General features: G+C 33.7%; 1 protein-coding gene across 8 annotated transcripts in view; it reads right to left on the bottom strand.

Annotated features, from left to right (window-relative positions):
• syd (JNK-interacting protein syd) overlaps nt 1-15025 on the bottom strand; it is a 77305-nt gene that overhangs the window by 49250 nt on the left and 13030 nt on the right. For 4 of the 8 annotated variants that reach the window (XM_071590837.1, XM_071590838.1, XM_071590836.1 and 1 more), the window contains exons 8-11: nt 13484-13519; nt 8464-8499; nt 5932-5949; nt 142-199 (exon numbers count right to left, since the gene is read on the bottom strand). In XM_071590837.1, coding sequence (XP_071446938.1) covers nt 142-199; nt 5932-5949; nt 8464-8499; nt 13484-13519 — 148 coding nt within the window. The remainder of the gene's footprint in view (nt 1-141; nt 200-5931; nt 5950-8463; nt 8500-13483; nt 13520-15025) is intronic. The other 4 variants (XM_071590839.1, XM_071590842.1, XM_071590843.1 and 1 more) reach the window with 2 other exon arrangements.

The following is a 15025-nucleotide window of genomic DNA, read 5'->3' on the forward strand; positions in this document are numbered from 1 at the left end:
AAAAAAACATGTAACAACTGCATATAGTCTAAGCATTCTTTAGCAGTCAGTCTAAAACTGACTGTTAAACAATGTTTAGACTGACACTCATACGGAGGCAGGGATATATAGAGATCATAATTGAAAAGTGCCATTACTTACTTTGTGGCTAAAAGTTCATTATTTTCCATGATGAGATTCTCAACTTCTTTCCCCATTCCTGAAAAAAAATGCAAATGTTAATATCATCAAATTTTTCTTTGACATTTACAAATAGTATCACAGTAGCATCAAAACATGATTATTCTGAAACTATAATGTTTTCAAAAGTGGAATACACTACACAACAGACAAAATTAGATAAGGAGTAACATGCCTTCTTCCTGCCTCATGATTCCCTATACAAACATAGGTAAATTCTTAAAATAAGTAGAAAGTGATTGAGATTGAATCTAAAAAACTATAATGTAAATGGGGCTATATGGCTCAAAATAAATCAGATGAGTATGATAAGGCTGAATTAATGGGATTGAATTAATCAGTTTAATAAACCCAATAGTAACCAAGGATACAAATGACCTGTCATTGAGGCACCTAAAAATTAAATTTGCACTATGATAACGAAGGAACCATTGGATCATTAAATACCAGAAATTATATCCATACTAAGTTGGTAAGCTATTTTTTCCCCTCAAAACCCGAGAAAAAAATGGCTAAAAATATTTTGATGAAAAATCCCAAGGAGTATGTAAACTACAAACAGTCAATATAGCACCCACTCTATCTAACATGTAACTACCCTCTGGCATTTTTATGCTGATGAAACTTAAGGCCAAATTATTTTGAGGTTCTACCTTTTTGAATTTTTGTACACAAGAGAAACATTTACATAGAATCTAGATTCACTATTGCTCACTTTGTAATGAAATTTCATTTTCCATGAAAGTCAATGACAATATGCTATTTTTGGAGTGATACACCAGAATTTCCTTGACAACTTTACAAACTTGATTTTGATGCCAAGTTTTGTTCAATTGTTTTGACAAAAAAACAGAATTTAAGGGATTTCAACAGAAGTAGCACATATGTGAGTATCTCTAATGAGTCTTTAAGTGGAAAACCTTCAAAATGTCTTGGACCTCACATCATTCCTTTTTATAGTAAATCTGCTTATTTACAAGCCTGTCTAATCACCTTCATTGACATTATATGCCCATAGCGGGCACATGAGATTTTTTCAAGCTTTCCCTGACCTTGACAGGGATCCTATCGATGGCTGTCAGCTCATTCACTGATTGCTACCCAAGGTATACTAGGGCATTTGATGAAAATTACACACTGTTTATGCTTTCTCAATAAATAAAACAAACGTTGCTTAGTTTTTAGCTACAATGGTTATTTTAAGGCAAAAAAAACCATGGTCATGCCTCATTTAGTCCAATGGGTGAGTTCTATCGAATCATTGCACAATGAAATGTATGGAAAACGAGAAATTTAACATACAGCAGGGATGCATTCCATGAATCAAAAAAATCACCAGTTGAAAGTAACAGAAACAGAATTATTTAAAAGCTTTGGAAATATGTTTGCAATGAAAATTAGTAATTTTACCTTTGACATCTATGTATAAATGAATAATCTTCTGAAAGAAGATATTTATCATAGAATGAATATCATACTATGATAAATATCTTCTTTCAGAAAGCCTTCTTATGACTGCCTATATAAGAGGTATGCCATTTCACTGCTTTTAATCAAACCATGAAACAAGAAGTTTTCTATTATCTACCAATGCACTACATGAAAGAATTTTTTACAGATGCAACCATATCAGATGCAATTCAATCTTTTCATTTTCTTAGTCTGAAATGAACGTTTAAACCACTGAAGTTGGAAATTAAAATTTCTCTGAGGCAGTCCGTTTTAAAAACATTCCACCACTCTCGGTTTACAATCAGAACATACATTTATTTTCTAATAATTTTTTTGTTTTGTGAACAGTACATATCTTCCCTTCTTCACCAATTTATTTAATTTGGCTAATCTGATGTAAATAAAAGAATAAATATCAGCAAAAAGATTACCTACATTTACCTCAATGTTTTGGCATTAAGTGGTTGTATAGTTTACTGTAACATGATTACGTATCCATATCACCACTGGAAAAAATGTTTAACCCGAAATACCACTTTGCATTTTAGAAAAATTGCATTCTCCAAAATTGTGCTAAATGAAGCATGACAGCACAAAAATAACCATGCAATTTTTAATACGTATTGGACTATTAAAGGAACTCTTTAGAGTAATTTTTTTATGAACATTACAGCTCGCACATCTTTAAGTAGAATTCAATAGTTTTAAAGACACCTTAAATTCAGCAACAGTATTTAATCATTTCAAAAGTAAACAGGAGAATTTATAGAATCTTTGCCCCCACTGTGTACGAAAATTGGTGTTTTCATGACAATGGAAAATTGGGAGCCATATAATTCAAAGCGTTTGATTTAAATATATATATACACATTCAAACACGAAATCCCGCCAAACGGCGAATAAATACTCATATATACAGAAACAGATATAAGGAAAAGGGATAGGAACACATATAAAGGACGAACACAATAGAGGTGGGGAAGGCGGAATCGAACGGATCACAAGAGTAAAAATATTTCCTCAACCGGGACTCGAACACCGGATCTTTCCACTTGCCGGGCGGATGCTCTTAACCACTTGAGCTATCGAGGATAGTCAATTTACCCTGAGATCCGTGGGTCTAATATGTCGCCAAGCGCCCCGATTCTTTCAGCCAAGAGATGGCGTCAGGGGGCTGTTTCACCCACCAAAGGAGAAATAGACAATACACAAGGAAAGGAAAGGACAGTGGGTTAGAATTCATACAACATCATACAGGAAAGGAACAGTGCGTTTCGTGGCACGCATAGCCAGAAGAAAGAGATGAGCCACATTGGCCAAATACACATTCAAACACGAAATCCCGCCAAACGGCGAATAAATACTCATATATACAGAAACAGATATAAGGAAAAGGGATAGGAACACATATAAAGGACGAACACAATAGAGGTGGGGAAGGCGGAATCGAACGGATCAACGAAACGCACTGTTCCTTTCCTGTATGATGTTGTATGAATTCTAACCCACTGTCCTTTCCTTTCCTTGTGTATTGTCTATTTCTCCTTTGGTGGGTGAAACAGCCCCCTGACGCCATCTCTTGGCTGAAAGAATCGGGGCGCTTGGCGACATATTAGACCCACGGATCTCAGGGTAAATTGACTATCCTCGATAGCTCAAGTGGTTAAGAGCATCCGCCCGGCAAGTGGAAAGATCCGGTGTTCGAGTCCCGGTTGAGGAAATATTTTTACTCTTGTGATCCGTTCGATTCCGCCTTCCCCACCTCTATTGTGTTCGTCCTTTATATGTGTTCCTATCCCTTTTCCTTATATCTGTTTCTGTATATATGAGTATATATATATATATATATATATATATATATATATATAAATATAAATTATAATAAATAGTCATGGGATGGGTAAAGCTAAAGCTGCCAACCTGTACAATATATTGCAAATATGAATTTTTACTCCTTAAGGTTTGACTTGAGGGAGCAGAAGGAGCATGAACAAAAAATAAGTTCTCATTTTGGTTGATGAAAATTCAAATAATAACCCCTCAATAATTTATTGTTAAATATGATTAGAAACCAAGTACCCAAAGTCTAAAATTAAAAAAAAATTAACAAAAGTAAAGCATCTTGAATATTTCCAGGACTGTAAATTAAAAATGAAACATTACCCAAACCACATTAACCCCAATGAAAGATGAGTAAAGAAATAAAACTGTAAGAAGTATAATATTTTTCCAATAAAATGTCCAAAATATAATCCCACTATTTCAAAACCCATGCAGAAGACCATATGGGTGGCTCTCATAAGTATTCACAGAAACCAATCAGGGAATAAACCTCAATCAGGAAAAATAATGTGTATTAATGCATACATTAATCATTTAGAAATGTTTTAAAAAGTACTAATAAACTAATACAAATCTAAAGATCTGGGTAGAAGTTTTACATGATAAGATTTATTTGTATAACCAAAATATCTATTATCCAAAACAAGTGAAGACTTAAATACCAGTCAAATATAAACTCTGCACCTTGCTCAGTACCAACAGTTTACGTAGGTATTCTTGCAGTGAACTCAAACTGTCAATGATGCATTGGCTGATTTATTTCAGCTTACACCGTCACCAACTTAAGGCTTAATAATACCATTCAATCTTTGGAAAGTAATGGCCTCAAAGCACACATGCTATATAGACAAAAATATAAATAGGAAAAAGTTGAATAAGAATTATAATATCAAGCCATTTATAGTGTAATGTAAGGAAATTGATTTCTGCACTATGACAACCCCAGAAAATGGAATGAAGGCAATGCGAACTCAGGATAGACCAAGGTAGCACATTTATTAAGGTGGTAAATTGGATTTTTAATATAAAATCCAAGACTCACAGAAATTTTTCCAGAAGGTTTCTCTAACCTCCTGTAACTGATACAGTTCCATCTTCCGGCACTTCGTCCTAAATAGTATCCTATATATCCCGTATTTATGAGAGAAGCATCTACATAGTTACATATATGCTTTTCCCAAGTGCTAACTTTTCAGTAACAATAATAAGAATCTTTTTCTCCATTATAAAGTTTAAAAATTACAATTTCAAACATGCAAAAGAGAAAGACACAGAGTTTAGTTGGCCACAGTGAGTGAGAGAGAAAAGGCTTAGACATGTAAACACTATAGAACATAAAATGGAGTCCACACTACAGAAAGGGCAGAGCCAGCCAGTGCTCATCCCTTTCTCCACTCTCTTATCATTAATCTCCCTTCCAAACTGAAGCTTCCTGGTTCTCCCTGCACCAAGGTCACATGTGCTGGGCACACTGTCCATCATCTCAAAATTCCAGGCTCAAACTTATACGTACCATTCCTTTCAAAACCAGAGGGCCTTATATTAAGTTTCCACTAAAAAAATCTAAAGCTAACACCTGATAAAGCATATAATGCTTATAGCAACTGATACTTATAACATTAAGGAATCAATCTTCATTGTAAATTTTAAGAAATGTTAAATGGCTTCAGCCGTAATCCAGTTAGATTACAAAGATTAAACATCATATTTTTCCACAACATTATTTATACTAGCTGCTTCCTACTGCAAACATTTATGGGAATTCATAATACATTTATGCTAACAAAAGTAATGAATTCTAGGACTTAAGGTACAAACTATGTTTATGTATCAAAATAGAAAAATTTTATACCAAGTATCACATCAGAACTCTCAAGGACGGAAATATTCCAATGTGATGAAAAATAGCTAAGTGGCCAACAAAAGAAGACTAAAATACACCTAGTTTTCAGCAACGAGTGGCATAAGAAGATATTATTAATAATTTTTCAATTTGGTGGGAATGAATTCTTTATTTGTGCATTCCAAAAAGTGAGCTATTTGTGAAGTAAACAAGCTAATTTTTTTCAATGAGCCAGCCCATAAATTATTATGTAAGAAGTTAACAGGGACAGTAATTACATAAGTGCTTAAAAAATGATCCCCATCCATACAATATCGTTCCGGACAGAGCTCATACAAATCCATTAAAAATATATCAACAAATATAGTGTCACCTGACAAACAGGGCAGCACTTTTTCTCGTTAAAAATACTGTGTCTAAAATGGCATTTCATATAGAAGCTAAGAGTCCAATTAAGGCTTATCTCCAAGAGTAGACTAATAATTAATTGGTATTTTCAAATAAAGAATTCACTTCCTCAATTTCCACTTTAAAAAATAATACAATATATAATAAAAAATATTAAGCAACTTATTTTCAACCATCAAGAAAAATAAAGAGTAATTCATCCTTACCAAAAAAGTTGTCATTAACTAAGTTGTCACCGGATCCCAAGGTTTTTATAGGTGGAAATAGCCAGGAGGGAAAATCGTATTGTTAGTATTTGTTAAGGTATATAGATAAATTATAACATACACATTGCATTAATTAAATAACATTGGAAACATTTAATTTTTTTTAATGATTTCATTATTATTTCTTGTAAAAACATATTCTTAAAGTTACATTAAAAGTAAACTGAAATATTTTATAACTGTTTCAAAAAGAACTGATTTAGTCATTTATGATGCAAATTTTAGCTGGTAACTGGTTTTGAGTTTCATATAGAATCAAGAAACATACTTAGATTGCAAATATAAGATACTGATTATCACCATATTGTATTAAGGCAAATTATGAGGACCACTTTCAAAAATAATACAATAAGCTAAACTACACTACACACATGCACTCATAAATTATACTCCCAAACTCAAATTGCCATTCTGACATTGGTTTTGGATGAACCGTTCAATGCATCAAACAATACCTTTGCTAAACAACTTCAGATACAGGGAGTACAAATTTAATTATATGCCACTTGAAATTTATTCCGGTAGTACAGCATTCTTATCAAAAATCAGTAATTCAATTACATATTTACAATGCACTCAGAGGTGAAGGTGGTCAGAATTTTTTTCAGACATTACTACTACAAGTTAGCATTTCAAAGCCAAACCCAAATCAATATATATTATTGGCCAGGGTAATTTATCTCAATTGGGTACTTTCCAAAATACCTCAACCCATTATTTCTTAAGTTATGGGAGGACTCATCCACATCATATGCAATAACCTGGAAGAATATTGGTGCATTGAATAGGAAGTGATTAAGGCAAAGATTAGGAATTTTGGACAAAAAAAAGTTATTTCAAAATGTCATTTATAGTGTCACAGCAATTTTTGTGTGCTATATTCACATGAGCCCTATCAATACTCTCAACTTTCCACAGACTTTCAAAACCTGATATAGCCTTTCTCAGTTTGGTTACATATTGCAAACAATATATGCACTGTTTAAACATTTTCACTTGAGATGAGATAACTTGAGTCAAACTATTCTGGATTGGAGAATACAATAAGAGTGGGCTCAAGGTGGTAAGAGGCAATCATAATCTATATATTGCCAGAATCTCTCAATACCCAGAAAAATTAAGCCTTAAACACATTTTATGCATTTAATATCTGATATGTTATTGAACACCAAGGAGAATATTATCTGAACCCAAGATATTTCATGACATGTTCCACTTTGATTGCAGCTCCCTGGACATTTATGAAGAGGTATTTCAAATTCCATCATACTCAGCAAATGTTTAAAATTTTATTTTTCATGATGGGAATATTTATTTTAATCAGAATATAGTACATAACTTGAATACAAAACAGACTATGGCACCATTTATGTATTAGAAAATTAAAAAATTAATTATCTTAAAGGATTATTAAAAGAAGATACAAAACAAAAGGTAAATAGTTAGAAAAGAGGAAAATGACATTATGGTTGAGAATTTTAAAATAATTGCTGCAGATCACAGCTGAAAACAGAGAGATTCACATTTATGTTCATGCCAAACCAAATTTTTCACTGCCAATGTCACTACTTGTGCACCAACTACCAATTGGTCAGCACAACTGTACATGATAAAAACAGTACTTCCACAGAAATTTTACAGTTTCCCCTAAAGTACATTTTTTATGTAGTGCTTATGGTTAATTATAACATCATGGACACTGGTGCAATTCACATATGATAATTAGGCAAGAATTTAAGCATAATGCATTTGATATCACTTCTCTAAAGTTTAATGAAAGGCATAGAGTAACATTAATAGTTCTAACTGGCTGAGAAAATGGCCTAAATTAGTGAATCCAGGGTTGCATTTCAATGAAGCCAAATGATATTTTTAACTCCTTGGCAGACCTAACTTATCATGTTACCAGCAGTGAAATCTGTTCTCATTAATATCAAAGCATTATTAGTTAAATGAACTCAAATGAGCAATCATAAACAATAAGAAAAGTAACCTGGTACTGAATACGTATTAAGATTTAAAAAGGCTTGGAAAGTACCCAATTATGTAATTAGGGGAAGAATTACCAGGTGCAAGGTTTCAAAAGTTTAACTTTAATTACAAGCAGGAACCTTAAGTATTAGTGGGTCAGTTGTCATTGCTGACTATTAAGCGAGTGGTCTTACCTCCTGAGTCTTCAAAATGCACATGCCTATCTACAAAAGTACTATAGTACCCACAAGCCACTACAAACCATAAATACTGTGTGCTCTATTACAACTGATATCTATTTTCAGTATCAGCATATGAAAAATTACAGGTTTATGTGCAAATCATTGGACAATGAACCTTAAACCTGATATATCTGAAGTTTTTTTTAGCAAAGATGCAACTGAAATCTTTCTATTCATATCCTCGATTAAAAATTCTGATACACTGGCAAAAAATCTTCAATGTTCCCAATATGTGGAAGAATATTCCCTATTACTTTACCCTTATTGGATGAAAGCTGGCTTTCTTCCTCCGAGTCTAAGGGCGGGTCATTTGGTACATAATTAAGTGCAGCCAAGTTGTAGGGTTAGGGTGGACACATACAACCAATCACAGGTGGCAGATGAAGTTGGGAAATACCAATGGCAGTAGCATTGACAAGAGTGGACAAGGGAAGTCATTGTGGTAAGGTCATCCCCAGACAAAATTGTACGCCCACTCCCCCAAAGGCCATCAACCACAAGGGGTTTTGTGCACATGCAAGGGAAGAAGTGAGAGGAGAGAACTGAATGAACAGGAAATTTTAAGGCTTAGTGTAACTTATTATGACATTTTAAATATAACCTTGTTGAACTAAAAGCTATTAATTCCATTAACCATGTAACTTATACATTATCACATTAAGGTAGGATTTACTAATTAATAAATGTGTACACAAGAAGTTATGTACATCTAACTATTATACATCATTAATAATTTTAAAAAAATTGGATTCATCTCACTGTTATTATGAATGATCATTGTGGGGGGAGATAGCTTTTACAGGTAGGTAATTTTGTTATAAATTAACAAAACCACTAACCAGGCAATCAGAATAAAATGAGAAATAGTAAACATACACCTTGGGTCAAATACTAGCAGGGCTACTAATAGCCTTTTACCCTGAACCAGTGATAGGCAAAGGAAGCACTCTTGAAATTCATTTCGGACAATTGCTTGAGAGGTTGGGAGAGAGAATCCGATATAGATTTATGTGGATGATGAAAGAAGTACACGAAAGAAATACAGGATGACCTCTCCCTTTTATGGATTCCCATCCAAATTTTTTTTTCAGTGAATATGCCATTATTTTCCTGATTTCTCTCCTGAGTATTTGGAGACTGAATGTGTCCTTTTTTGTTGGTCCTAGCTTCATTGCTTTGATTACCACTGGCATCCCTGAGATTGATCAGAAACTATAATTTTAGTTTTCCAGCGTAGGCTTGCACACATGTCAGCCTTTCTTGTCATTTCCTTTCAAGCCACTTCTCAACTGACATATCAACTTTTGGAATTAATTTTTTTTAAATCAGCCCTTTTCCCCATTTATTTCCAAATACTTGAAGAAGCAGAATAGTTCCCGACTTATTCCCAAAGCCCCAATTTTCCCACAGAGCGATTTCTTGGTTAGGGTAGTGGATAATGTTAATAGCAAAAACTGCAATGAACATTTTACAGAGATTAAATGTTTCTAATCTTCACTCTCAAGTCAAAGCACTCAGGAAATAAACACTGTCATTTGACCACCACTGTTTCTAACCTTTGAAAAAATATATGCATGGCAATTCTCAAGCAAAATTGTAGATTTTACCAATGGTGTCAATAAGTGTTTCCAATAAAATCACATTACTTCTCAATGAAACACGCTACCCTGTTTCAACCCAATTTCCTGACTTTCATACCCTGACTTCCAAAGAGGTTCATGAATGATGCACACATAATGTAAATATCCAACCACCAAATGATGAAATGGCAACAACCTAATGATGCTCCCTGATGATAAGAGATGCACATTACATTTTACTAATTAAATGGATTCTTCACTCAAAACCATCATCAATTACAAGTTCGTTCAATATCTATAAAATACTCCACAATGTGAAGACAAAGAGGTCAATGCTTGAGGCTTTGGACTGTTCATAAAAGATGACACTACTCCATTTAAAAACAATGAACATAATGCTTTTGAATGATAAGGATTATGCTCATTTAATTGACACAGGCAATAAAAAATACACATTACATTGGCCTATTAATGAGATAAGCAAAAATAATTTTAAATTACCAACAGGAAATCGTTTTACTGATACTAAAAAGAAAGAGCCTGGTAAGTGAAAATTAAATTAAGCCAATCAACTTTACCAACATGCACCTTAACTTGCAAGCTTTACTTCAACTCAAAATAAAGCTTAATGCAGCTACCTAAAAAATGGTACAGCATCAACATATCTGATCTTTAACATTAGATTAATGAGTAATGATGAAGTGGAATCTGATATTAATGATGAAATGTAAGCCTTTGCATTATAACTAAGACCAATTATAGGATCTTATGCTACATCGTTTGCCTTTAATGTGGTTCAGACCTGTGATGCATTTAGGCACTTGCGGCGATCAATTTTGTAATCCTACCTAATACATGAAATTTTAATGGAACATAAATATATATCACCCTGAAGATCCTCAAATATTCCAATTTTTAAATTTCATTTGAATATTTGACTTGCAGCACTCGAGAAGAAAGTACAAACAAATTATTTTAAATGAAAAACAAACCTACCTGCCTAGGACATCTAAAAGTGATTTAAATTTTTTAAGGAATGGAGTAGAAAGGATTTAACAAGATATCTCCTCACAGCTTCCAATCATTGAAGGTGATAGGCATAGTTAATATTTTGGCACACAAAAACATATTATTTCATGCAGTCTTGCCATCAACTTTGCAATATAGGAGAAAGTAGTTCAGCGAAATTGCCGCAGTGGATGAAAACATTTCAAACTAACCAAACGAAGGGCTGTTTCTATTCCAACGCAAGTAATGAGTCATTCAGTAAATTTCATAAAACATAACTGTTATAATCTGATCAGAGAATTATGTGATGAATTTTCAACAACATAAGGAAAATACAATCTGTAATGGTGAGGAAAATGGATTATAAAGAAATACAAAATATTAGATACAAAATGGAAAAATGACGAAATAGGCATTTACTGAAGGTACTCAAAACTAATCATGAAAACTGAATCACAGTTCAAGATAGTGGAAGGCATTACCATATAACTGTGAAAACTTTATGTAAAATAAATACTAATCACCAAAGGGCAATGGACAACATGTCATGACAGGAAGAAACATTTTGAAAATGAAAAAGAAATGATTTGTTGAATAAATACAAGAGTCTCATCCTATCAATGTTGCCTTTATATCATCCATTTACTATTTCTACATATTTCACTGATATCAAACACGCAAACCCAAAGAGGTCTATATACTACCTTGATCAAAAAGTTCCCGGAATAACCACCGTGTGCCGCTCCCATCGTTCCGATTTGAGTTCTGTTTTTTTTGTTAAATTGGTACATCTGTTGTTGATATTCCCTTTAAATCTTAGTGTCATAACTTGACATTTGTAAAAGTTACGTAGCCAAGAGTACATCTATCTCTGTGTGTGTTGGCGATTTTTTACAATTGCAGAAATGGATTTAAATTTGCAACAACGAACTTGTATTAGATTTTGCGTAAAAAACGGATTTAGTGGCGCACGGACGTTGGAAATGTTGGAAAAGTGTTTCGGCAACGATTCTCTAAAAAAAACGGTCGTTTACCAGTGGCACGAGCGGTTCAGAAGTGGTCGTGAGTCAATCGAAGATGATGAACGCAGTGGCAGACCATCGACATCGAAAGTCGGTGAAAAAATTGATAAAGTAAAAGAAATGTTGGTCAATAACCGCAAATTAACCATCAGAGAAATAGCGGAGGACTTGAACATTGCCTATGGATCCGCCCAAGACATTGTGGTTAATGATTTGGGGTTCCGTCGAGAAGCAGCAAAGTTGGTGCCAAAAGACCTCAATTTCATGCAAAAAAGAGACCGTGTTGACGTCGCAAAAGACATGATTTGCGAGGCTGAATCCGATCCCACATTCATCAAAAGGATCATTACTGGAGACGAGACGTGGGTTTATGAGTACGACACGCAATCCAGACATCAGGCAAGTGAATGGCGTTCACCAAATGAGCCGAGACCAAAAAAACCACGTCGTTTTCAGTCAAAAAAGAAGGCAATGCTGACGGGTTTCATGGATTACAACGGTGTAGTGCATCATGAATTTTTGCCAGAAGGCCAGACAGTAAACAAAGAGTATTATTTGGGCGTTATGAGACGTTTGCGTGAAGCAATTCGCCGAAAGAGACCAGAAATGTGGGCAGAAAACTCGTGGATTTTGCACCATGATAACGCACCGTCGCACAGTGCTATCATTATTCGTAATTTTTTGACGAAAAATGCAACAAATACCATCCAACAGCCACCGAATTCACCTGATTTGGCTCCCTGTGACTTCTTTCTGTGACAATCGAGTTAAAAAACCATTACGGGGAACGCGTTTTAGCAGCCGAGAGGAAGTAATGGAAAAATCGCAGGAAGCACTGATGGACATACCGAAAACCGACCGTAACTTTTGCAAATGTCAAGTTATGACACTAAGATTTAAAGGGAATATCAACAACAGATGTACCAATTTAACAAAAAAAACAGAACTCAAATCGGAACGATGGGAGCGCCACACGGTGGTTATTCCGGGAACTTTTTGATCAAGGTAGTACTTCACAATTTTCCCAAGAGACATTATTAATAGCAAATCAGCCAACAGTCTTGGGTAAGGCTAAGAACACCTGAATTCAGATGGCAATGCAGTGATTCATGATGTATTAAGAGTCATCTTTGAATAATGGACATTGTACCTTGAAGGTTCTCAAAAAACCAGGCAAATGACTGAATATCCAAAAATACATTAATCTTTTTGAACTATCATTAACATTACTAACAAAAATAGTACATGAATTAATTGATTAGATATTACACCATTAGTACAATTAAACCTTCAAGGATTTCATACAAGATAAATATTATAATCACTCAAGTAACAACCCAATGTCAAACAAAGTCCTTAGCATTTTGGATGTCATTAAGAGGCTCAAAACTACAATTTTTTGAAACTCCATTTCAAATAATTGCAGTTATGGAAACAAGATATAATACAGTAACCTATGCTCATAATTCCAGATTCCACCATCACTTACTCAATAATCTTATAAAGATAACAGTTTGGGGCCATTTATCCACTATGATTTGTTTGCAAAGAACTCCATTTGTAAGAAACCGTGAAAAAAAAACTGGAGGAAAAAGTGCATTCCATACAGCCCTTAAGCTACTCTACAGCCCAATGCAATGCTGAATATGGAAATGGGATAAATACAAACCAGAGGATGCATACTCTCCTGGATGCACCCAACTCCCTGAGCATTTGAATTAAGAGGGAGAGAAAATCATTTAATTAATTAATATATTCATAAATGAATCACAGAAAACATTTACAAAGATCAAAATTATTAATTTGGATTTCAAAAAACCCTTCTCAAACAGTATATACACTTCTGTAGGCATAAAATCTTTAGTTTTCTTCCTTTATCAAAATAAAAATATAAAGTTTAGGGATAGGCTGAATTGGAAATTTGAACTAACACTTATCCTGTTTTTCAATAAAAACTCAACCCGAAATCTATTTTTAATTTACATTTGGGATCATCTCTCATATTCCATCCATGCAATATCCATCCAAATACAAATTCAATTTTATTATTTATCAGTGCATAGTTTTTACTGTTCCCTTAAATGCAAATTCACATTTTAAACAATTAAAAAATAAGGGGAATGGAATTTTTAATCAAGATTTTATTTGATTCCTAAGATGAATTAACTAGCAATCACTTGTGTTTCACTTTTATATATACTGCATTACACTTCATTATTCAAGACAGATGTCCAAAAGTACACTAAAAAATGACATACTCTTTCTTGTTGGTCAGCTAATGATTTACCTGTATTATGTATGAGATACTCTTTGATCAGATATACATATAATAAAATCACACATAAAAATTAAAATTTAGCCCAAGTGACAATCCACATTGAAATCTACCAGATATTCAGATATTCACACAACATCAAAGGTGGTTTTAAATACCCATGCATGCACACTGGTTATTGCTTACCAAGACAGTCAGCCATCTGTCAGTAAAAGTATACCATTGTGGCTTTAAGAGGTGATATTAATTACCATCAAGGTCTCAAAATGTCATTAATAACTTTTAGAGAGTCAAAATCATGATTTGGTTAGGCCTATGCATAATTTTATTATTTTTATTTCAATGCATGACTTGATGATATTTTATGATTTGGTTAGGCCTATGCATAAGCAGCCCAAATATGATGATAAATCAAGGTTGGTTTTTCTGAGAGTACTTGGGTAAAATCTCAGTTTTTTGGAATTGGGTCCATCCTTTTCCCAGAGGGTAAATTGCATTATTATAATTACGAGTGTATAGAGTGATTTTTAAATATGAACTTGATATATGATATTTATGAGTAGTGGTATGGAATAATATATGTTGTCAGGTATTAATCAATACCACTAAGACATCTATTTACCATGGATCACACACCTCTATACATATCATGTAGAAGCATTAATGTAGTATAAGTTTTCCAGATAAGAAATTTGTCTTTTTAATTAGGAGCACACCTGAATGCTTGCCTACCCTCTCCAAACTTGATTTGTTTTTTAATTATTCATAATAATAAACATGTAAGTTTCCATTGCCACATTTTTAGCCAAAATACACTGGATAGGCAACCCGCACACCCAGTACAAGAAATTCAATGATTCCACAAAAGGGTTTGATTCAAATGCCAAAATTCATGGATTAAATATGATTTTACCAGATCATAGGGACCAATGCTAT

The sequence above is a fragment of the Hetaerina americana genome, unplaced genomic scaffold (genome assembly GCF_022747635.1).
Source record: "Hetaerina americana unplaced genomic scaffold, ioHetAmer1.1.p SCAF_4, whole genome shotgun sequence".
Taxonomy (NCBI): Eukaryota; Metazoa; Arthropoda; class Insecta; order Odonata; family Calopterygidae; genus Hetaerina; species Hetaerina americana.